Here is a 27,641-nt window from a genome sequence, read left to right as displayed (position 1 = left end):
TATCCATTACTACATCAAAGGCCTAAACAATGAGAACGCGATCATATACTACGAACAACGCGAGGGTATTCGAATGAAGCGATGCAGTATTTTAGCAAATCATTTAGAAATCCTAAATAAAAGATAGTGTACGTTAATAAAATTGAATAATGTGACAATTCTAAACGTATACTTTTGTATATTCTATCATTCATCATAAACAAAATTATGTTTTATTTTAATATGAATGTATAACGATTTGATATTAGATTTGTTTTATAAAATGATTCACTTTGAGATTACTGTATAATATACATATAAATATTTGAACATGTATTTATGTTTTATTATACATAACTCTCATATAAATTGTACATACATACATAGGAATTTTCGCTCAAAATACGTATTATTTAAAAATTGATTTTAAAAACAATTTTTTCCATGAACAAAAAAGATATAAAATTAAGATCGAATTTGATACATTTCAAAATTAAATAGGGTTTCTCGAATAAAGCAAAAATTATAACAAAATATTACTTACAACATTTTGAGTGTGTCCAAATACTTGTTCACAAAATCTGGATTATCTCCAATTACAGGAGTTATTTTCATATTATTTTTTGACATATCATCAAAGATGAAGAAGAATATGGAAGTCTGGGCATTTACGGGGCTGACGACCGTCGTAGGCTGTAAGCTTCTTTACATCTCACCAGTGAAGTTCTAGTGATTCAAGAACAAGGTTTCTAAATTGGTTCATAACTTCCAAGAATTTGAGTAGTGTGGTTGTTAATAATGGGCAGAATTGGTGAATGTTACACGTGTGTAAAGTGATCACTTAAACCAGCCTATGACGGTCGTCAGCCCCGTAAATGCCCAGACTTCCATATTCTTCTTCATCTTTGATGAGATGTCAAAAAATAAAATATTACTTTATTTAAATATGATGTGAATATCAGGAGGTAATAAAATTAAAAGAACATAACCACGTCTCATGTGTATGTTTATCTTATGATGTCCTTAATGCTATCCACATTCAAAAGGATATGGTTTTGTATATAACACAATGAATACAATACAGAATACAGTGAAAATAGTATTTGAAAGGAGTGAAGAGGTAAAGTATAGGAGCGTACCGTTCAAGATAATGTGGAGGAACGGGAGATAAAAAATCTATAATGCCCTCTTGTTGACACTAGGACGAAGCGGGTATAATGGAAGAAGGACATTGTCAGTCAGAACTAAACTAAGGGAAATGTTTTATTCCCGTGTAATCCTTAATGTTTTATTCAGCACAACCCTAACGCAGGAAAACTTTTGTTATAACACGTGTCTTATCGTTTAACTTTTCCCAGAAAACTTGTCATTTTTCTCTCTTTTTCTGGTTTATTTTTGTGAAAGTGCCTGTGAAATACCTCATCATTATAACTAAGTACACAACGGGACATCATTGAATCGATGTTTACCAGTTGTTCATAGGAATAGCACCAAAACACCTATTAAGAAAATACTCAATGGCCTTACATTAAGAGTGAGACAGAGGCATATTTTGTATTGAAAATAAAACTTGGTAAAAGATCTTTTCAGATCTGATCAAAAACGCACACCATACATATCGCTCACTCCTTTCAAGAACGTCATAAATAAAAAATCGTCAATTTTCAGTTGTGCATGTTTTCGGAATGCCCAGAAAATGTACTATATCCCAGCGAAATCGGCATATTTTAAACTTATTATTTACTCGCTACAGGGCAGAAAGTGTTGTTTTTGCATTTTGAAGAAAAGGTACTGTTTAATTTTTTTTTTAAATGTAGTAAATATTTTTCAAATGGAGAAAAAACCCTCAGGTTTTACCTAAAAAGATCTGTTGCACAGTAAAAAGTTCAATAAGTGGCTTGATATTTATTTTTAATACATTATACTATATATATAAATCAAGTTTTTTGATTTATGACGTTCTTGAAAGGAGTGAGCGAATATGTCATTCATTGAACTTTTTGTGCATTATTAATTATCATTGTTAAATCTTATTACGAAAAAAATGTATATAAGGTTTACAAGCTTACAACATTTGAAACACACACACACACACTCACGTATATATATATATATATATATATATATATATATATTATATATATATATATATATATATATATATATATATATTATATATATATATATATAATATATATATATATATATATATATATATATATATATATATATATATATATATATATATATATATATAAATATATATATATATATACATATATATATATATATAATATATATATATATATATATATATATATATATATATATATATATATATATATATATATATATAATATATATATATATATATATATATATATATATATATATACATAGAAACAGGCATAATACTTCACGATGAAAAAATAATATTTCATGTCTTCATATTAATATTAGCAACGTGTTTAAATTTTTAATGACATTAGTTTGCATTACTGGAATTAAAAAAAAAACTTGTTATTGATAAATAAAAATGTATGATGATTACACAAAGTCGTAAAAATGAAAACAAGGCAATGGCGTGTTCAAAACATTAAATAAGCAGCATAAAAACGTGAACAAATATTTATAGATAAGTACTTTGATGTTTATTTTTGCACGAAAATACATAATATTTTAAAAAGGACTCCACGATTCGGCAGTTAAATGTATTGAAATAAGGTTTTAGTCACCTTAATGTGTTATGTACAGAATATTCCTAATTTACGAGTACCGACTTCTGATAACTGATAGTAACCATGCACCACGTTGCACAAAATTAAAGTACCTACCACTAAGTATATAAAAATATAATCAATATTTTTTTTACGTCCACACGTCTTAACGGATTATAAAATCACATTATTTTAAAAATAATAGAATATGTAGAATTCATTTAAAAGTCTATCTTATTTTTTGATGAACGCAAATAGTAAGGAAGGGTATGTACCAAATAGATGGAGCCTTTTTTATGAAATCATGAATAGTATTTTCTCGTGTTGAAGGAAATTTGTATATTATTAAACAATCCGTTATGTTATGTAAGTCAATTTAGTAAGTAAGAGGTTTGGATTCATCAAAAAAAATACATAAATTGTATATTCATGGATAAATTTTTAATCTATGGGTTTACAAATATTGAGATTTTATATTATTTTCGATAAACGCACACTTGATTTACCGATGGTGATAATACAAAAATTAAGGTGTTTTCGTAATAAATACAAAATACCCATAGTATTTCCGAAAATACTGAAATATCTAAAACTGTAACAAGTGGAAAGTTTTATACAGAAGTGGTGATAAAATATATTGTAAGAACAACGTTTACAATAAAACCGAATTATTTCAAGATAAAAGCATTCTAAAACTATCGTGTTTTGATTAAAAATTTACGATGCAAATCGTAATGTTTGTAGCATACCCGTAAAGTCGCTGATATGAACGATAATAAGAGAGAAAAGTTCTGTAAAAAAACCTTTGTGAAAAATTACCTAGTAAAATTGTTTTTATATTTTCCTTGTTATATTTCTCGAGTAAACATAAAATTCAAGAACTTTTCTCAAGGGACTCATATACATTAGCTTAGTTTTATAAGAGCTTTTATGAGTACCGATATCCAACCATGAGTGCCCAGCCATTGCTGCTATCCTTCTTTTCCTCTTCTTAAATAATTATCTAGTCCACCTCCGTAGTGTAATGGTCAGCACGCTCGGCTACCGTTCTGAAGGTCCCGGGTTCGATTCCCAGGGGGGGTCAAATAAATATAAGTGATTTTTCACTGTAATATTTATTCAATGATACCCTGGACTGGTACCTGAAGCGGAGGGCTGATCCCCTTTCTTTCATGTGTAAACGATCAAGATAACAATGCGTTTCTATGAAGCAGTGCCCTATGCACCATTGGGGTGCAAATAAGGGTTTTATTATTATTATTATTATAAATAATTATACTTTCCATTTCCACTCTATGTCTTACCATATACATAATAGTAATGCCCTTAACCTCGATTTTCTTCACATATAAGTCGTACGTCATCTGTATCCTATCAAATATATTATATCTAAGAAACTGGAGCGTAGGACTCACTTTAGTTTTGTATAATTGCCGTTCAATATAGGGCTGCGTCGATCCATAAACAGCAAGTGCAGATGTGGGATTTTTTTATTATGAAATTATTTGCATTCTAAATTTATGATCACGGTTATTTTTATTAAATGCGAATTTTAAAATACATCAATATTTGGTAAATCTTTATCATAATGGTTATATAAAGTAAAATACAGGTTGATTTTTCAAACAATTTATTAATTTATTTTAATTACGAATTTCACCGTACTTGCATTAAAAAAATTAAAGGCCAATAAATTTACCCATAGCTGTTCAACTGACTCAATAGAAACATGATCTTTTTTACATTAATATAATTTTCTCACCTATGAAATACTTAGGTTTGCATTTTTTAACCAATAACTTAAAATGTACGAGTATTATAATTTACATACTGAATAATAATACAATTAATTGCTATATGTATGTACATTATAAGAAGGGTGATGGAAATATAGAAAAGAGAGATATTCGTGCCAATATATTATTATTAGTAAAAAATTAATTAATTGAGACAAGTTACATTCTTATTTTCTATATTTAACTAGCAATTAGTGTACTTCTACTTTTATTATTTTATGTATAATAATTGTATCTAGTTAATCTATTTTATACTTATACCTAAATGAAACATACGTTTTATAATATATATTACTTAAACTTCAAGGTAAGCACACACATTAAAACAGTTGTATTGAGTGGTTTCTAAGGAACAGAATATTGATGTAATACGCATATTATAAACTCATAGTAATCGAGATTAAATAAATAAATATTTTACTGAACTTAGCAGAAACAATAATTGACGCGATCGGTAAGTATTGGGTTCGCAATATTTTAAAATAATTCTTTTATTGCCAAGATAATTTTGATATAAAAATTGTGTGAAATAAACGGAGTTCATTAGTAAATTTGTATTATTTTAACTATCGAGTTATTGAATTGTCGTGGGAAATTATTCTTTCTTTGACTCCTATCTGCACTATGATGATGTATAGGATGCGGTGTTAACTTGGTCGGTAATTAATTTTATGAATACAAGGTAACCAGTTCCGTGGTCCAGATTCATGGATTTAGGGTTAGAATAAAATACATTTGAATTGGTATACGTAAAAAGGGTGAAGGAGCTCATAATAAAGGATTTTTTTACTATATAGGATGGAAGAAAAATACTCTGTCAGAAAAAGAACACTAGCATCGATTGTACTCGTACAAGCTTACATAATTTGGACACAGCAATGTATATGAGTCCTTAGATGAAAATATTAATCGAGAAAATAATTAGCTGTGATATAATACTTTGCAAACTGTACGTATCAGGTAAATATTATGTATTTATTCTTGTAATTCTTTTTATCGTTTTCGAATTCACATCAAAAATACTTACAATGTTTTTATGAGAGGGATTCCTTCCTAGCAATACGCTACATCGATATTAATTACTTAAAAAATTACATAATGATTTTATATACATAGGTACCTTTCCAAAACAAATTAAGTTTAAATGTTCTCACTATCGGTCTCCATATATAGGGTACTTTTCAATATGTTTATTAGGTTGATACAGTTTTACAGTTATCGCATTTTTTAAAGACGTCTGAATGCAAAAAGGGTGTGACAAATCGTTACCTTTTGTCGACACGCATTTGATAAAATAGTTAAGTGGTTATGTTGCTTAAATATTTTACTGATAATAATTACGTATATGGAATGAAGTCTACCTAAACTACCTAACAAAATGAAACAGCTTCAGTTGCGTATCCTGAAATGTTAACGATTTAACATTTTAAATGATGCTAAATTGTTTTAAGTTATTGTCTTTACTTGGTTATCAGCGATATCATTATCTAGTCCTTTTTATATTACTGTTTTGGTGAAAATTAGATATATATTTTTTGTTACTGCATTTTAATATAATGTTATAACATTTTAAAATGTTTTTTTTTGTCACAATTTTCATTTAATATTCAATTAGTTAAAATAGTAACCAATGTAAAAAATACTCTCACAGTAATTAGTCGATTGACGTTTGACGTGAAAACATTATTTATTATATTCGGAAAAAATGGATACTTTCTAGAATTAATATTAAATCTTGAACCTTAATTGAAAGTGATATAAGAAAACCTACTCAAAGATAATTTAACAATAATTCATCGATTTACTACGACATTTGATATGTGTATTTTTTCTCTCGGTAAGCGTGGACATTGTAGACAATGATGTTGATCATTCCTGTCAGACACAAAGCCCGAGTGCATAAATGTGTCCTAACTATACAACCTACGTAACGATCTAAGTAAGTACCTAAATAGGCAGGCAGGTATTGAATACAGAAAACTGCAAATAGATACACGGTGTACCTGTCAGCAGCTCAGAAGATTGGTGCGAAGGTCTCCGTAATTTACCTATAATAATTGCGGTTGTATATCTATTGAACGCGGTAAACAATGGATAGTTGTGACATGGTTATGAAACCGATATAAGTAAGTATTCATCAGTTGTACGTATTGCTCCATCCGTTCCTCTCGGTTCTGCGTGTGATTCGTTCAATCAGTAATGTACAGGTTTGCAATTATTCACAAAGTATTATTCACTAAGCCTCGGTCATTATCATATTCTGGGACACGCAAATCACTCGGAAAATTTAATGATTAAAGGAAATATTTATGTCACAAAATTAAGTACCCATAGTACAGTGCGAAATCTCTGAGATAGCATATTGTCAGTAATTGTTTACATCATAACGATGCAAAAAACTTATTTTTTGACAAAATAAATTTATTTCTTGGATCTAAAAAAATAGTTTTTGAAAAACCAATAAAAAATGCATATCTAATATTTTACGTCTAGAGCTTATCATTAAATATTATTTTGCCCTTAAAAATAGTAAGCGAGGATTTAATAATATGTATAAAAAGAAGTAATTTTAAAATTATAAGTGGGTTTTTTTGTAGATAATTTTCTTATTACGACATTTATATATCCAGTAATTTCGGGAATAATGGTATAAATTTAAAATCTCCAGCTGTAAAGGAATAAAGAAAAATGGTTATCATTTGATTACAATTACCGGATTCAGAGTGAATGTATACCTGGTAAGAGATAGGGGGTGGGGGAGGGTGCCGGCAGCCAATAGGAGGAGGTGATGGCGGGATACTGTCCCCCGCCTCGGCGCTGCAACGGAGGGCTGCTGCCTCCATTGTGCTCTTGCTTTATTCTGCTTTTCATTGTCATATCACATTATACATAAAACACTGTTTATATCACTATACGGCGCGATTCATTCGGGGGTTGCGAGCACTACACCGCTGAAAGTGACATAGGAAAGGTAAAAGAAAGTGCGCCGCGTTCACTTTAGTCCGAAGACGATAAAGGGACACCCTATGTTGCGCCGGCGATCGTCGGGCTGGTAGTGAGTCGAGGCGGCGGTCTCTCGGCGGAGGCGGCGGCGCAGGTACTGCTGCCTCCTGGCGGCTGCAGCCCACACCGCGGCCAGGTGTCGCCCGTGTCACGAGGAGGGCCGCCTCGCTACGCGAACGCGTCGACCGTCTTCCGTGACATAACGAAAATATTACACGCGAAACGGCTCGATTTTCGAACGAGGTCGATCGCTTATCGCCGCGTGCATTTTCCCATGATGCAAGATGCAAGGCCGAGTCCCCTCTCCGCTAGGTTCAGTGCGGCTAGCGCGGAGCGGCCGCTCGAATGACAATACTACGGAGACTGTCGCTGATCGGACGGCCTGCTGATGGATGACCGTTGGGCAGAGTACGGCGCGAATTTCGCGCGTTTTTACATGCCAGTAAATCGACAAATGGCTCGCGCGTTACGGCGCTCATTGGAAATAGATCACTCAGTCGCGTCAGGAATGGTTTTCCGAGAGAGTTCCTCTTTCCTCTCCCCCCCTCGCCCCACGACTCGTCACGCAGTATCGATAAGTCAGTTTTAATAAAAATGATCACTCACACCTCACACCGGATCAGGTGACACTGGAGTGTTCTTGGTACGCCACACGATACTCGTGTTTCAGCGAATTCGTTCACCGACATGATATTTTGTTTAGGTGTGATATTTTAAAATTGCAACAAGACGACTTCTTTTAATAAAATTCTTAAAATGAAATACAGCTTATTAATCATTTATTAAATATTTTCTTAGAATTTGAATGAAAATAAAATGAGTAATATTAGTCCAAACAAGTCTTATTTATGTCCACGATATTAACGTTCCATACAAAATACAACTCTTGCAAAATTACTCGATAACAATATTTTAAAATAGTATTTATTATTCGAACACACATACATACTTCTGCTTAGAGATTCGCGCACATAGGACTTTTAGTATTAATATTCACAATGCGTATGCACATAATAGTACGATATAAATACCCGGTGAAGACATGCGGTTCGATTTCTCTTTGAAAATGTACATTAACTCTTATTGTCAACACGGGCATTAAAACATTATTTTTACACCTCGTCGAAACATTTCTAGCATAACCGCGGACTTTGAATGTTTTCTATTACAATGAGGAAAATACCGAGAATACAATCAATAATTATTATTACTGTTATCGCCCACAGGTTTCACAACAACTCATGTGTATTTCTGTGAAACATAACACAGATAACATTGTTTCAGAAACCGATAGGTATTAGGAATAACAAAGTAATATGTTTTAATGATTGAAGTATTGTACAGTTTCATTTTTTTAAAAAGCTACTTTGATACATAAAAATGGCATAATTTCATACAGATCCTAGCTGCGAGTTTTGAAAAAAAAAATTATGTAAACATAAGTATATAATAATTTCAATGAGGTAACGTATTTTTTTTTATTAAAATAAATTATTATTTTTAAGCAAGGATAAATAAACAAGGATATTTATATCCTGTAATATCTAAAATTTCTTGTCCGACTCCGTGGTGTAGTGGTTAGCGTGTTTAGCTACCGTGCTGGAGATCCCGGGCTCGATTCCCAGGAGGGGATGAAAATAAATATTAGTGATTTTGCAGTCTAATATTTTTTTCATAATACGCAGGACTGGTTGGTCCCTAAGCGCAGAAGTGATCACATTCCCTTCATGTAAGTAACGATCAAGATAACACTGCATCAATACGATGCAGTGCTCTATGCACCATTGGGTGCAGATTATGGTAAGAAAATGTCCAAAAACATATGAAAAATTAATGATTTGCGTTTACCCTTGGCATTGTCGCGTTTGCTTTCAAAATGCTAGACGACTTAATTTCGGCCTCGTGTCGCATGTCCGCGAGCATGTTTCCAGGCGAGATATTATGTAAACGAGAATCATTGTAACCTGTTGGGAATGGCCGGAGAGTGTCGGAGCGGAGCTGGGACAGACGCGGAGGAACTCATGCCGAAGAGTAATGAATAGATAAACTTTAGACACATGCTTTCCGACTTGGCACCGGTCGGTGGCCATTCTGCCATCAATCAAGCGCCAAGTGGCCGGGCGCGGGCGAGAAGAGATGGCCGCGAGGGGGGTGGGGAAAACGCACACACTCCAACATCGCATTGTAGGTACTCGGTGCTACACAAAATATTGCAAAATATCCGACCGCTGCCTAATTAATATCAATTAAGGCTTTGCCCGAAAAAGAAATTCACAAATTTCTCAATACCGGGAAAAGCAAGCGTCCTGCGATGTCGGATGACCTGATTCTATTAACCAACGAAATAAACTAAGATGTCGAGCGAAATTTTCTTCTGCATTAATAAACCGAAACAAAAATCTTCAAGATATATTCGACAAAGTTGGAAAGGGGCTAGAATGAATTGATTATGTTACAAAAAAAATAAATAACACATTTTGAGTAGCGTATATTTTTTCACAGATATGTGGATTTTAATAAGTAATATAAAGCGTTTTATTTATTTTGCCTTTAAAAATTACGATAACATTTTCATATTATTTTTTGGCATCTCATCAAAGATGAAGAAGAATATGGAAGTCTGGGCATTTACGGGGCTGACGACCGTCATCGGCTGGTTTAAGTGATCACTTTACACACGTGTAACATTCACCAATTCTATCCATTATTGACAACCACACTACTCAAATTCTTGGAAGTTCTATATATATATGAACCAATTTAGAAACCTTGTTCTTGAATCACTTGAACTTCACTAGAGACATCTATTGGTGAGATGTAAAGAAGCTTTTTATTAAGCAGAAACTCTTATATTAGTATGTGAAGTCCGAATCCTGGATTATAATCACACACATGAGAAACGCCAGAAACAAGTGGTATCATAATCCTAAATCTAAATCAATAATTAGATTTTTATTAATAATAATAATAAATTAAATTACTTGTTAAATACATAATTATGTACTGGGAAAGTTTATTAAATACGAAATAATACATCAAAATATTTATGAAATTTATGAGGCGAATGTAAGTGGAAAAAAGAGCAGAGGAAGACCGAGAAAAACATGGCACGATCAGGTATGCCAAATACTTGAAAGTGGTCAGGTTAGGAGTCGTAACAATCGGCGGGTATGTATGAGGAGATGCATGAACGTGGAAGAGGCGAAGAATGTTTGCAAGGACAGAGTGGTGTGGCGCTCTATTCTCTCTGCCTACCCTTGCGGGGAAGCGGCGTGATGGTTAGTTAGTTAGTTACATCAAAATATTTTTGTATATGAAATATATTGCATATGAATCATTTCTAAAAACATATCGTTACCTGGAAAAAGAAAATATTACGCGGTGTAAGCATAATATTATATTTGATATAACGTATGTTCACAATATTATGATGAGTAAGTTTGTATTTGAGCATTGTTTTATTTTGCTTAAAATACAACAAAATATTAAAGTTTACACAGAGACGTCAGAATAAACATACTTCCACATACAAGTGTGTTATTCAAGAAAACATTTTTGACACTTCTTCCTCTTCTTTTTGACAATACTCGTACATCCAGGGGTTGGATCTGTTTTCCCTCACAAGTACTTTTCAGCGGCAAATCTAACCTAACGTAACCGAATCTAACCTTACTTCACCTAACCTAACCTAACCCTGTCCATACTTCTCAAGGTTCCTTTATTTTTGTTCCACTCCAGTCTTCTTTCATACGGCCCATCTACCTTTTCCTAGGTCTGTTTCTGAACTGTTTCCGATTTGATGGAGTCTAGAACTTTGTAGCCCATTCATCCGGGTTTTTAATTATTCTACCCACCGTAGTTATTAGAATATACATAATCTCACCATAATTTTGTTTTCTATAAAACTGGTGATTCAATTAACATCTGTAATCCCCCACTTCTACCGTACTAAATAAACATCTTTCTAAGTATTTTTCGCTAGAATACTGCTAGTTTTTGTTCTTCACATTAGGTCACAGCCAAACGTTTCCACAGCTAAAGGTGTCCACTGGTTTTATTTTTTGTTGTTTCATAACAATTCATAGTCATAGTATATTGAAGTATTTGTATAAATAATTTTTAGTTGTAGTAAATTGGGTATATTATCCATGTTTACACTATTGGGTATATATTGCTAAAAGACAAAAAACAGGTGTTGAAGCGCCATAAAATTTATGCTTTTCTAGGGTCATTACATATTAAATTTGTATATTTTCAAAGATTGACTGAACATATCTACAAAATAATGTTTTAAAAAATAGATTTAGTAAGATATTAGCGAAAAAAATATAACGGAGAATCACACATAATAAGGAACGAACAAAGTAGATATTAGGGCATCAACAAAGAAACACGTTTTAATTTTTTGTGACGCACAGTACAGAGTAGGTATACATATAAGTATCGACATACGTATTGCAGATATATCTAGACAATCAGATACTCAAAGTGATAGGATATCGTCGAAGTTTGTTTCTAATTGACAGATACGTGTCGATACCTAATATTTGTTCGATGATAAGTTTGGTAAACTATAAGAAACTTTTTCAACAAAAGGAAAATAATAAAGTTTGTATTTGGCTATTACGTACAGCAACTATTTTTCCGACATGGCGATCGATGATTTTATATATATGTATATATAAATAAATATATATATATATATATATATATATATATATATATATATATATATATATATATATATATATATATATATATATATATATATTTAATTTCTAGTTCCTATTTTCAAACGATATTATCATAAGCTTTAGAGAAAATATTGCAGTATGAAATATGATATATTTGTAAACATTATACATAAAAAAATATTCATTTTGTATTAAACAACGACAACGATTAAAAAATAAACCACTTAGGTTAAAATATGAATCAAATGTAAACAGTTTGGTACAGAGTTTCTTGATTCGAATCCACTGTACCACAATTTGATACCTATTTCTAATAATGAGCCGCTTAGGCTCACAGAAATAGTATAAAATTGAAATATTTTTATAAATAATAAAAAACAAATATATTTCTCTTTTTTATAAAAAAATAATATTCGGTGATTTTGAAATGAAAATATAAAATACATATTACAAAAATTATTGAAGGACAAAATATTTGACGCAAAGGTCTAAGTTTTCAAAGGAATTTAAATGATAATAGACTATTAAAAAAAGGATACGATTTTAAACGATTTACAAACCTGTACGTTGTACGTACGAGTGTATACCTCCAAGAATAAATTTTAAATCGAAAACGTTTTCTATGTACTGTACACCGGATCCACAAAATACCTCCTTTCCGTTTAAGCCGGAAATCGTTGAGACGCTCAAGTTTTATAAAATTTAAACACAATATTTGTAGAATCGATAAAGAACGACTGAGGTAGTGAATAAGTTGAATTTAAATTGCGGTTAAGAAGTCACAACATAAATATAAAGTATCTATGCCCTTACATACTTATTGCATTTTCTAAAATCACCACAATAGTTCAAATGCTTGAAAATATGTGAAAAAAGATATGAAGGTTAGTGTTACAATTTTAAAGGCTGTCTGGAGATCGAATTTATAGTCGGCAAAGACCAAATTCCGCATATACTCGTATATATAAACCCAGCATTACACCTATTCTCTTATACGGCTGTGAGATATGCCACCTTACAAGGGCCCAGAGCAGCCGCATACTCAGTTTTGAAAATAATGTCAGTGAAGAATTTTACAAAAAAAGGATAGTTCAACAAATTTATGAGGCGAATGTGGTTGGTAATAGAAGCAGAGGAAGACCGAGGAAAACTTGGCATGATTTCAAGAACTTGAAAGTCGTCAGTCAGGTCAGAAGTCGGAATAATCGGTTCCTATGTATAAGAAGATGTATGAATAATGTGGAAGAGGCGAAGATTGTGCGAAAAGACAGATTGGTATGGCGTTCTATTCTCTTTGCCTACCTCTGTGCGGTGTTTTACTTTGCTTCTATTACCAACCACATTCGCCTCATAAATTTGTTTAACAATGCTTTCTTCACTCATTCGATTCACATGCCCAAACATCTCACCACACATTTCTTAATTTTATCGATAATGCTTATCTCAGCCTTGCATTCTTTCCTTATATCACCATTCATATCGTACAACGTTTTGCCATACATTATGTTTTATCATACACGATGTACATACATGTAATATATACACGTATTATTGCCTTAATGCATTTTACGTTTACGAATGAATGAAGTAACAAAATGTTATGTTTATAAAACATTTTAGTAACATGAATATAATATTAGAAATAAAGATACCTTACATTTGGACGTCTTTGGCAAATTTGATTATCCACCCATAAAACGACGTTAAAAATATAATTTGAAAATGGGGGTGAAAAATTATATGTTTCTAATGCAAGATCGTGTCGAGATTAATGAATTTTTGTCGAGAAAAATGTTATTTTGATTACAAATTAATATAAATATTATTCTTTAATAATTAAAATGTAACTTGGTTTTAAAATCACTATTAATATATTTGTAGTGATTTTAAAACAAAGTAACATTTTAATTATAAAATGGAAAATCACAAAGTAAGTGCTTAAATGTAAATTATTTTTCTTTAAATTGTACTTTTCTTCATTTTAGAAACTCTCGAATGAGATGCTGCATAATGCATGAAAATAATTTTATGGTTGACGTGTCAACTTATTTAAAAGTATCGATAAATTGATGTATCAAATTTTCTTGTGAATGCCTAGGTACATATACCCTAATACGTATATTTAAAGTCGAACGAGTCACAAGTAAATTCCGAATAAATATATAATGGTAAAATAAGGGCTTCATTGATATTTTTTTCATTCTAAAATATCTGTTACCGAAGACTTCCGAATTTATCATGTACGTATGATGAATGCGATATAATTTGATTGTAATTCATTTTGTCGTAATAAGCGTTTGAAGATATGCGTTATCAAAAAGCTTTCAAATGAACTTCGCCTGTCAAAGGAAGCCGGAGTCTTAGACATTTAGGAGTATTCATAAGGGGGATTAAAAATATAAACATTCGAAAAGTCATAATGTGAGAGAATATAATATTCAATTTGAGTCATATTAGCAATTTCGTAGGTATTCTTCTTCTTATTTCTTATACTTATCCGCACACAACGGTGCATAGGGTACTGCACCGTATAGAAGTAGTGTTATCTTGACCTTTAAATACACGAAGGAAAGGTGATCAGCCTTTCCGAAAAATCCCTAATATTTATTTTGACCCTCTTAGGAATATCCAGCGTGGTAGCCTATCGCTATATACTATGGAGGCGGGCAAACGTGGGTATGGTTTAGAAATTTGAAAAGTTTGGCGTTTTTTTAAAAATAGTAAGTACCTACCATAAATGATTTATTTACATACATATAACATGGAATACCGTTTGATGCTATATTAAGGGTAATATTGTCACTGAAAATATGAGTTAAATTGATGATTTAATATGAAAAAATTCCCCATTATTCATTTATACGTTTTTGATATATTATTTATTTCAAGCTTTGATAAGTTAATTGCATCAGCCAAATTTTAGCAATTTAGTAAAATGATATGATATTCAAGAAAATAATTCTGGAGAAAAGTAATTTTACAGAATTTTTCATAGATCTCGTTTTAGCAAAATACATACATAAATAACGCCTCTTCTAAAATTAAAATGATTATTTTGAGGTTCCTCCTAAGTTTCTATTTATCAGTTATAAATTCGTGTTTTCAGTTACGATGTGTTTTGACTTTTGCTTGCATATTTGACTCATTAGAGTGCATTCACATCTCATCTTAATTTGGATTTCTTCTCCGTTTCATAAAAGCGCCCTTGAGGTAACACCTGTATGTTACGGAAATGGTGCTGTATAAGTTATCCGATATTATTATTATTATCTTGTCAGTCGCTTCGATGGCGAATGACAACCAACTCCCAGGCCGGAGCACTCGGGTTTGCCACTAACAACCTTTGCCTGATATATCGCTCACTCCTTTCAACAACTTCATATATCAAAAAACTTGATTTTTCAGGAGATCGTTTTTAAAGTATAAACATAAAATAAAATATATTAAAAATAAATAGCAAGCCCTTTATTGAATTTTCTACTGTGCAACCGATCTTTTTAGGTAAAACCTGAAGGTTTTTTCTCCATTTGAAAAATATTTAGTATATTTAAAAAAAAATAATTAAATAATACATTTTCTTCAAAATGCAAAAACAACACTTTCTGCCCCGTAGCGGATAAACATTGAGTTAAAAATACGCCGCTTTTGCTGGGATATAGTACATTTATGGGCATTCCGAAAACATGCACAACTGAAAATTGTCGATTTTTGATATATGACGTTGTTGAAAGGAGTGGGCGATATATGAAATACAAAAAATACATCCCAATAAGTAGGAATTTTTATTTGGTAACCAGGTCCGAATAGACATTGTGCCTTTAAAAATAGTCGAGTCGTGTTAATGGGAGTGATAATATTGTAAATTAATTCAAATAAATGAATTTGGAAGCAATGCCCCGTTTTATCATAAAAGTACAACGACTAGCAAGGTTAATATGTATTCAAATATTATGCAATCATAGTAACAGCTATTATGTAAGTTCAAAGTTCAACTTAAAATATACAGTGAATGCTTCTGAAGGAATTTTTTACTAGTCTTTTGTTGTGTTATTTCAAAAGGAAGAAATATTGTCAAAAAAGTGTGTTAATTTAACCGAAATATTTTTAGGATTTGCATTTTACGATTTTTCAACTCATTAATATGTTTTGTTTATAAACAGTACTAAAAAATAACTAGAAATTTTAAAGGAATATGAGTAAAAATATGTCGTAGTCGTACAGGGGAAAGTGACCAACTACCAAAACGTAAAATGTTCAGAAGGGTCATTCAAGTCACCTTTGCTTGGAAAGAAGATAAAAATCAATGCAGTTGGTCATTTTTAACAAGTCAGTATATTGTACTTCCATTTTTAAAGTCGCTTCGGGATTTTTTTCAGGGCAATACAAAGCTTGTAAGGTATGAAATAGTCAATAACCACGTTTTTGTACAAAATGCACTTGGTCACTTTCTCCTGTATGACTACGATATATGTGTGAGTCGAAGGAAAATTACACATTTTAAGTAAGGATGGAAATTCAGACGAGCGGCCTCAAGACGAACGATCTCTGGCCAAATCGCCCAACAGAGGTAGATGTCACCCGTGTGAAATGCATACACCTTATTATCAACCATACGCCGGCCGGTTTGGTTGAAGATCATTACGATTTATGTCAGTCTAGAAGCCACTAAAACAGTTTTGGAATTAGTATTGGGTCATTCGAGGCAAATAGTATGGAGGTCAAATAGACAAAAATAATGTTAAGAGTTTGTACGTAAATTGAATGGTCAATATTACATCATACGTACTAATTTACAAGAGTATTTTATAAAAAATGCAGAGTGATTCAATTATAAAATTGGAAAAAAGCTACCAAAGGTAAAATAAATTACTTGAGTTTTGTCAATTTAATTTAACATTGAAGGAAATCAGAGATGTTATAATTTTCGATATGTACTGCAAAACTGATGATAGCGGTTTCGAATTATTATCGAATCGAAGAAAGTAATGTAATTATGTAGATATAAAAACTTATGTAGGTACCTACCTAGAACCAGCAGTACTTTTTTTGATGTTTCGTTTTTTAGTAGTCTTGTTTTTTTTTGCAAATATAAAATTAATCTAAATATTTATTACAATATGATTGTGTTATTATTTCAATCTCACTAGACTAAATCTAGTTTTAGACTAACTAAAAAATTATGTTTCATCATCAACGGCGTTGAAGATTCAATCAACGTTCTTATAACTTTGTTTTTTTTTCAAAATGTTTGATTTTCGCAAACTTAGAAAATTTCAAATGAAATAGGTACTAAAATTTCGATATATTGCGATTTAAACTTCTTCATTCGTATTGAAGCTGGGATATGCTCGTTTAAAATTGTTTTGTTTTTTTAAAGATATTTTGTAATGTAACTCTGTGTAGACATTTTTTCACGTTTCTTTAACCCAGATGTAAGATTTTGTGATATCATAGTTTAAAAATGGATAGTCAAATATGTGAAGAGTCGCAAATAAATGTGTGGCAGGTCGCACGAGTCCGCGGGCCGTAATTTTTCCCGACCTGATAAATATGGTATACCAAGTATGCTAAACGGAACACATTCCACGGGGTTGGATAATGCTTGTGTTTCCAAATAATGGATAGTTCAAACGGAATTAATCGGACGTATAATGTTTATAGGTTATAGGTTATAGCAGTCATTTGAACAGTTATTGAGCAAATGATGTGCCATTATCAGAAGAGAGGGCGATATTGACAGGCCAATTTGGTTAATAGAATCATCACGGAGCGCAACACGCTAATTACCTAGAGTAGTTGAGAAAACTCGCCGTTCACGATTTTATTGTGTTGTTAATGCAATGTACGTGTAAATTTATCCCTGAAAATGTAATAAATTAGTAACACACGTAATACTGTAATGCGTATGTAAAAGTTTAGTCGCTATTTAATACCATATATATTTAGATAATATTTTACTCTTTTAAAGGTGTTTTAACTTCATATGAAACATGTATCATTCTTCATTTTTTTTTATGAAAGAAGATGAAAGTTTGAGCATCTCCAGACTTACGACCTGGCATTTGGCTGGCATAAACAATCACTTTATACACTTTTGTAACGTTCACCATTCTGCTCATTATTGAACATCCATATTGAACGCTGAACGTTCAAACGGATAAGCTAATACTTTACATATCCCTCAACTGATGGCGTAACGATCGGCCTACTTCACGAATGCATCGAAAACCTTACCGGTATACGGAAGAATCTAAGACCGTTGCATATACACAGATTTCAAGAATAATGCAATATAGATGTTCAATAATGGGCAGAATGGTCAACGAATATAAAGTGATCGCTTAAGCCAGCCAAATGCCAGATCGTAACACCAGAGATGCTAGACTTCCATCTTTATTCATAAAAAAAAAAACAAAGAATGAGACACGTTTCATATTAAGTTGAGACATTTTTAAAATTGACTTCTCATCCGTAGGGTGAATAATCCAGTGTCCGATTTAATAAAAAATATTAATATTTTACTACTATGGTCGTGAAAAACTATCGGCCAATTATTTCATCATAATATGGTTTCAAACAGAAAAGATTGTTTGTCAAATTTGAGGCATAAATTGATATTAATTAGCTACTGTACAGTACAGACCCTATTCTATCGAGTCATATTTCGGATGCGAATAATTCACTTTTTTAGTATAATAATGATTCTATTATCGAGAATAATGAACACGACAGAATGATCCGAACTATTTTTCATAATAACTCATTCATAAAAATCAAAAGGAAGCAAGAAGATAATACATTGTACAATATTCTACAACAGAGATAATTATTGGAAATTATCGGAATTAGGTAGAAACTAAAAATATTTATTACAAGGAAATTTTTAACATTTTTTGTATCATCCAAATGGGGTATATTCGTATAAGTATGTATATCTAAACATACATACATTTTTCATATCAGCGATGCTTTGTTTTGTTCTTTGATTAGAATCTCATGGATAATAATTAAAAAGTAAATATATAAGTTGTATTTGAATATAGATTAACGTCTGAGACATTACTATTTATCAAACCTCCTCCTTTAGTTTTTCCCTCTACCTCCTTCTTCCCTAAACTCCTTTTATCCTTTGCCCTCCTTATTTTCATCTTTTGTGATTTATGTTTTTTTTTTTTAAATTTCAATTTGTAATTTACGTTTTCTTTATGTTCCAGTGCTATCTACCCTCTGATTGCAAACAGCTATACATGGTATCAAACGTTTTGATCAATATCACTAGTCTGTTTTTGGTTGGTTGGAAGATATTGATTTTAAGCAATAAGCTCGCTAATGAACTTATTTCTTTTCTGTACTTAAAGTTTAAATAATAAAAAATAAATAAAATAATATAGATTAAAACGAAAGGTACTTTATCGAAAAGAAAATGTCATTTACATAAGATGAAATCCGTTTTCGGGAAATAACCTTTGAGGGGATGGATAAGATATGATAAGCTCGACTTTTGGCTTTTCAAGATCCTTCGGTTGTTTTGGTTTACTTTCGTATTCTGGAAGCCGTAGAGCTGGATTTATTATGAGGTCAGATAGGAAAAATAAGAGAAGCACGTTTAAGTCCTACCAACCAATCTCTAAAAAGTGTTATTTCAAAAGATCACAATTTCCTTGAAAACCGACTTTATATGGCCCCACATAGCAGAGTGAATTTAAATATTTAGGTTTTTTTCTGAGCACACGTAAATCTAATGGTGTATGGGACTTCTAAGAATAATTCAAGAGTACTTAATCTTTTGCGTTCGGAATGCTTACAAAGTTGCGTATAATTTTAATATCGCGAATCCTGTAGCATTTCTCAGTGTATTATTTCCAAGAGTTAATAGTGATTGCAATATTATATATGCAATATTTTCAATTGGTCGAAGAAAGAAATCCAATAGTTATTTTCATACAATTGTATATTGGTATTAAAAATATATATATTTAGTGTGAGTTAAATTTGACAAGACATAAATAAAAGCAGAAAAGTGAGAGATAATTATAAGATAATTAAGACAATATGAATATTACATAAATTTCCTGAGGCACGTAAAACAGTACAGCCAATATCAATTATGTTTTGGATTATATTATATTTAACGAAGATAACGCGAGGTGCTAGGAAACCCTTGTTAAACAAACTTCCGACAATAGTAGGTACTGAAACATTTTACAAACAATAACACTACTGTTTAAAGCATTATCTGCTGAACAAACATTTTATACATGTAAATAAGTATAGAAATAAATACATGTGGGCATTTCACTTAGCTGAGATATCTTTAAAATAAAACAACCACGATAGTACAATGTCCACAAGATGCGACTCTAAAACCGTATCGTGAGCGATTCGATTGCACGTGCTTTTTATAAATTCGTTTTTGCTTTTTTCAACGAAGCAAATTATTCCGATTGTTCGGACAGCTCAAATGGAAAAAAGGAAGGTGCGATATGTTAGTGCTCAATATACAGGTGAAACATTTAATATTTATTATGACGAATTATATGTAATTATTATATCCAGTTCCAGCATACAAAATATTTTATACTATAACAACGAAAATACACGTCAACACGGTTAATACTCGTATTTCACAAATAAATCATAGAAACAAATCATAAGTAATTTTATTTTTTTTCCCCTTATCCATATCTAAACGTGTGAAATAACTTTCTTTTTGAAAGCTTTCCAAATTTAGGTACTTGTTTTTGAGCAAACAATGTGGAATAAATATAACAATATTAAATTATATACACAATCAACAAAATTAATTGAGATTGCCTTGCTTCTCAACTTACATTTTCAAATTTAAATCCCATCTCTACTTATTTATAAACTTAAAATGTATATCGTATGTATATCGGAAATAACCTGATAAAATTGAATTTTTTTCAGTCGGAGTCGTAGAGTCGGTGTCGTGTTGTTGGTAAATATAGAAATCGGAGTCGGAGTCGAAGTTGCGTTTTTTTCCCCGACTCCGCAGCCCTGCGCGAAAGTCGATACGCTTTATGTCACCCTGTATATCGCGGCGGGTCTCGGGTCGCGTCACTCTATTGACAATCTTTCCACGTCCCATACGGCACGCATAAGCGACTGTTTTTTATGGAACTGACTTAATCCATCGCGCTGTTGCGAAGTCGCAGGTATAATTTATTCCGTCTTCGGATACCTGGCCGCAGTGTCGGACGGATTAACCCGGCAGTCACATCATTTGTGTGAACAGTCTTACGTTATTCCGGTCACGACAAACTAGAGTCCCTAAAATCCAATACGAACGCCCGTAAATTACACTCCAGGTACTCGAGTGCTCAAACGCAATCCGTACCATCGAAGAGAGAGCTTTTAAAAGTTTTCATCAATTTATTATAATTTAAAATAACGCAAAACAAATAAGTATGAATACTACGATATATTTATACGGGTACAAAACATCACACATTTTCCGTAACTGTAATAATTTCTGAATTAATAAAGCCCGCCTTTAACTACTATTCGAACACCATAACATCGAAGAGATTACCTGTCTTCACGAATCGCATAAATTTACTTCAGTAATTTACGGCAGTTAATCACAATATAAGAAATTATTCAAATGTTATTTTACGCAAATTAGTAACGCCCCATTAAAAAATTATAATCTTTACTAATTCACCTTTTTCGGAATAATTTTCACGATGTCGACCGGCCGAATGAAATTCGAAGAAATTGGTTTATCTTCTTGGATACCGATTGCCGATGCATAAAATTTTTAATCGAATTGTTGAAGCGCGCTGGACGTACACACTGGGCCTTACATTCACGGCGATTAGTGAGCGATAGTATCGGAGGAAGACGAATATCAGCGCCACTAGCGACTAAAGGTGAGGTACCGGAGACGCGCACAACTCCGAGCACGGTGCGCGACATACTAAACGCTAAGCACTAAACACCGGCCATTATGCCCATTGTTTCTTTTCGGGTGTTTATGGTTATCCACCTTATGTGGCCGTCGTCTAATGGAGTATGGGCACACTGTTCCTCCTCGGTGACATACGATCCTGGTATGCGATACGTTGGTCATTGCGACTGAGCGCGGATAGCTGGATGCAATTAGAGATTGGAAGCGAGCTTCATACTAATTGCACTCACACACACGAGCGCCGTAAACCGATTAAAATACAATGATACCGCCACGCTCGTATTCAACCCTTCCACCACACGCGCGTACGGAGAAAATTACTGAAAACTAATCAATCATCAATTAACAATTACACACGTGACTCAAATTACACGTAGAATCAATAAAGTGGAAACGATCCCGATATGGAACAAAATATGTGATAACCATATAAACATTTAAAATTTGGTGGCACAACACTATATAGTCATCGAAAGTACACACTTACACAATTGTAATAAATTATTTTATTACAATGTTATAAGCCCGTTAAAATAAATCAAATTTAGCATAGAAAATGAAAGCTAAAAACCAATAAAACTGGAAATGCATTCGAAAACATTGTAACCTCACCAAGAGCGGTGTTTCAAAGAATCCCAACACACAAAATGACTTTCTGCTATTACTCGTTAAAGAATTACCCCGACGAGCTACAGTGCCGTCAACAGAATTTCACGCAGAGCTGAAGTATACTATTTACGTTTATTCCTACACATATGCAAAAATGTACTCAAAATAAAGAAATGTTTCTCTAACCGTTTTTAAATATGTTTATCATATATCCCAGCCATCCATCACCACTATGTCGCCAAGGTAAACGGGTTGCCAACAATAACTTACCGGTGAATCATCAAATCCAAAATTCATACATCGTATTATTATTTTGTAAAGGTTCAATGTTCTCACGTTCGATGCATAGAGGACGTTATCGCAGACTGATCAAACAAGATGGTACTGCAACATTTTTACTTCTGAAAAATTTCTCATTACCAGGAAGTGTTATCGGGTACAGTAAGAACACATAAATATTTGCAAAATATTTCTTATTGACAATACTAAACAAAAGTACTCTGATAGCTAGAAATAAAATGGTTTCTAAAATAAACCATCGTGTTCCATGTTATTTAAACCATTTGAACAAATATTACATATTTCAGAATGCAAAACTTTAATAATTAAAAAAAAAATGTTACTTCCAAACATGCGTTAGACTTAAGAAGTAGTATACCTTGCTGCATTTATTATACACATATTTGTTTAGGATGATCTCCTATGCACACAAACATACGTATATATGACTATTTCTACCCGGGATGCTGACGTGTTATTGTATTTCGATATATGTAACATATGTACATTCATGTGGTTCAAATAATAATAACAAAAAACTTTATGTAAGAAAAGATAAAACCATTTAAGATACTTACCATATGATGCCACATTTAATTTGCGGGAAAATGAGATAAAAGAATTCATAATATTGTTTATACGTCTAACAATCACATATGATTGCTTTATATTATCCACTGACACTTCGTGATGGAATTGCATTTTTAATTTATTATTAGATTAAAACCAATATTTTTAGCTTTTCCACTTTTTTATAAAAAAGTGGAAAAGCTAAAAATATTGGTTTTAATCTAATAATAAATTACATATGATTGCATTAAGAATATACGTATGTATTTGAGTGAACACGATTGATTCATTTTGAAAATGGTTTGACGCTCTGGTAAGTGAAATAACATATACATATGTATGTACATCTAACATAAATGTAAATTACTGTATATTTTAGATTTTCAATTTCATTTGACAGGGATTTGAGGATTCACTTTAAATAAATAAAGAAATCACACATAAAATTTAATCAAATCTCAATTTTAAAAATTGAACAAAAGTGATTTTTTTCATACTTTCATACGCATTCTTGTGGAACTTAACTACATACAATACACATAAGCGAACAATAATTAAAAACTGTGATTTTGAGATATGCGAATAAATTAATATTAAACAAAGCCTTTCTTCGTAAAACGGAAATTTCTCCATTATTATCGGGAGTTGATTCTAATTTTTATTTGCACCATATTTTATGGGAATAATAAAAGCGTTTTATATAATTTTTCACATTAAAGAGTAGCTATGGGCTAACGACTTGGTACGATAAAAGGTTGACGGTTAATGTGCCAGCAATAACTAGCATAGTGGCATTGATGACAAACATCAACACGCAAGTAGAAGCAACCTGTATACGACGTACTCTGTCCTGCACTTTGTACCCGAGTTTGTACTCATACACATTTACAGAAATACATAGAAATCATAACTGTGTTCAAATGGTCATATCAGGCATATACGGGAGATATCAAAATATAACTAACTAACTAAACACCACGCCGCTTCCCCGCAGGGGTAGGCAGAGAGAATAGAACGCCACACCACTCTGTATTTTCAAACATTCTTTGCCTCTTCCAAATTCAAGCATCTCCTCATACATCTAAAATCAAACCCTTACCCGCACCCCAATGGTGTATAGGGCACTGCATCATATAAACGCAGTGTTATCTTGATCGTTAACACATGAAGGAAAGGTAATCAGCCCTCCACTTCAGGTACCAGTCCACGGTAATATTGAATGAATATATTTTTTTTACTCCTCATACATACCCGTTGATTACTTCGACCTCTAACTGCTTTTAAGTATTGAGTATAACATACCTGATCGTGTCAAGGTTTTTTCGGTCTTCCTGTGCTCCTTTTTTCAAATACATTCGCTTCATAAATTTGTTTTACTGTAATTTCCTCACTCATTCGTTCCACATGTTCAACCAATCTCATCACACCTTTCTTAATTTGATCGATAATGCTTATCTCATCTCAGATATCAAAATATCCCAATTATAAAGAAGAGATTTGAAAAATGATAATGGGTATAAAAACAAAAGACTGTGAAATTATGTTCAGCCTATGATTAATATTTGTAAAAATAACTACCTTTATTATTTTATAAGTATTCATTAGATTTTTTAAATTCATTTGTAAATTGAGCTTTGAAACAATATAACGTAGTATCACATATCGCTCACTCCTTTCAAGAACGTCATAAATAAAAAAACTTGATTTTTCAGGAGAGCGTTTTTAAAGTTTAAAAATGTAATACAATATATTAAAAATAAATATCAAGCCACTTATTGATCTTTTTACTGTGCAACGGATATTTTTAGGTAAAACTTGAAGGTTTTTTCTTCATTTGAAAAATGTTTAGAATATTTAAAAAAATAATTAAACAATACCTTTTCTTCAAAATGCAAAAACAATACTTTCTGCCCTGTAGCGGGTAAATATTATATTTAAAATGTACCTCTTTTGCTGGGATATAGTACATTTTCTGGGCATTCAGAAAACATGCTCAACTCAAAAATTAAGATTTTTGATTTGTGACGTTCTTGAAAGGAGTGAGCGATATGGTGTTTTCCCCTTTGACATTTATATTTTCTATTAAACAAATATGAAAAATATTTTATTTATTTTAAATATCTTCCATGTAATGAAATAACAATTAAAACCACTTTAATATATTTGAAACCACATTAAAATTTAAATTAAAATCTAAAATCACCAAAAAAACACTTTAAATTCTAAAATCACTCATAAACGAGTGTAGGCTTGATAAAATAAATTCATTTATTCTTCAAATATATTAATGCATTTTTTGAAAAACTAAATTCATATATTAAAATACACCATTTAGTTTCTCAACGGCTGTATCATCATCAATGCCGGAGAGCAAACAATTTCCTAAAATTCATTCGATTGAAGTTCAATCTTCGATAAGCAAAAAATGAGTCTATACGACATAACACTGTTCAGCCAGGTCATAGTATGAACCCAACGTGTGTGGTAATTGGTAATACAAACGTGGCGCAAGGTTTGCGCTTATTGAACGTCATTCCGAATGCAGGGTTGACACCGATTGCACAAATGAACTCGGAAAATAAAATGTACAAAAGCTTTTTTAAAAACTAACTAGTTTAAAAACATCTCGCAGCATTGTCGCAGCGACAGAGTGTAAACTAAATTTGATTACGAAATATTCAATATCACGTACCAACGCAAAATTCAGAAACTTTTGGTTTTTATTTTTGACATAATATGTATGACGAATCATAATATTCAGTTACACATCTCACTGATAGCCTCTTCAATGACTAGTCGATAACACACAATGGCATAATATTCTTAAAACAATAAATAAATCTAACATAATAATAATTATATACCTATTCTAACCCTTATCCGCATTCAATGGTGCATAAGGCACTGCATCGTATGGAAGCAGTGTTATCTTGATCGTCAAATACACGAAGGAAAGGTGATCAGCCTAGTCCAGGGTGACATTAAATAAATATAAGACTGAAAAATAAGTAATACTTATTTTGACCCTCACGGGAATCCAACTCGGGACCTCCAGCATGGTAGCCTAGCAAGCTAACCGCTACACTATGGAGGCGGACACTTTAATAAGCTAAATTTTAACATAATCAACTCTGTTCAAAACAAAATAAAGAATTTTTACAAAATTCAAAATAGAATTAAACAAAGTTGCTTGCAGTTTTTCACGAATATCTCAGTATTTTCTTTTCTGGATTTTTCTGGATTAGTTCTAGTTTTCGGCACCCCAAATTGTATGATTTTAATAAACTATTTCAAAGGTTTATTAAGTTTGACAAAGTCTATAAATTTATAAACATAATAAGTGTATACATGTATAATACAATGTGTATTTTCTCTAAAAATTTAACAGAGTGACAACCCTGATAAATATCACCTTTGATTAGTTCCGTTGCATTAGAATGTCACCAAGTTTTTCAAGCAGAAATAATATGCAATTCAAAAGAGTTAAACTAATCATATGGGGTCTGATATGAGTTGAGTACATTTCATATTTTTTTCTACAAATACGATTCTATAGTTCTACATATAAATGTCACTAGCTGTGTTAAGATTTATCAGATAAAATCGTGCATTGTCTAAGTGCATAATAATATATTTTATAAATATCTTCAGTTCTTGGGAAATGATTTAAATTTTAATGAGCAATGGCATATTAATTATTAAAAATACATTAAATTTAGTGATATGATTTCATTATACAGATATTGTTCTGATTTCAGGTAACATTATGGAGACAGAAAATTGTTCAAAACAAGGTTAAATCACACTGTGATTTCCCCTAAAATTTTAATCTCTGAATTAAAAAAAATGATAATTTAACAATACATGTGCTTACTTTGCATTTTTGACGCAAGTCACCTGAAATTGTATCCAATACAGTTTGTTTTAAAAAAAAGTTTTTATCATTAGGTTAAATTTTCATATTTATTTTTAATTTTTAAAGATATTTAATGTTTTTTACATTTCAAACATATGTAGGTACGTACCTACTACAGTTATCACCTAGTGATATCACAGATAATAT

At 31.7% G+C, this 27,641-nt stretch overlaps 1 protein-coding gene across 12 annotated transcripts in view; it reads right to left on the bottom strand.

Annotated features, from left to right (window-relative positions):
* LOC148311612 (CUGBP Elav-like family member 1) overlaps positions 1 to 27,641 on the bottom strand; it is an 87,902-nt gene that overhangs the window by 25,312 nt on the left and 34,949 nt on the right. Inside the window, exons 1-2 of one of the 12 annotated variants that reach the window (XM_088256280.1) lie at positions 22,003 to 22,131; positions 7,228 to 7,443 (exon numbers count right to left, since the gene is read on the bottom strand). The exons of 9 other annotated variants lie outside the window; for them this stretch is intronic. In XM_088256280.1, coding sequence (XP_088112406.1) covers positions 7,228 to 7,369 — 142 coding nt within the window. In that variant the 5' untranslated portion in view covers positions 7,370 to 7,443; positions 22,003 to 22,131. Of the gene's footprint in view, positions 1 to 7,227; positions 7,444 to 22,002; positions 22,132 to 27,641 lie in introns of those variants that run through there. 2 more of the 12 variants (XM_088256279.1, XM_088256281.1) reach the window with 2 other exon arrangements.

This window comes from Brachycentrus maculatus, unplaced genomic scaffold (genome assembly GCF_059751285.1).
Source record: "Brachycentrus maculatus isolate JH-2025_06_01 unplaced genomic scaffold, ASM5975128v1 h1tg000060l, whole genome shotgun sequence".
Classification (NCBI taxonomy): Eukaryota; Metazoa; Arthropoda; class Insecta; order Trichoptera; family Brachycentridae; genus Brachycentrus; species Brachycentrus maculatus.
The sequence above is the reverse complement of the archived record's forward strand: the minus strand, read 5'-3'. Positions and strand labels throughout refer to the sequence as shown.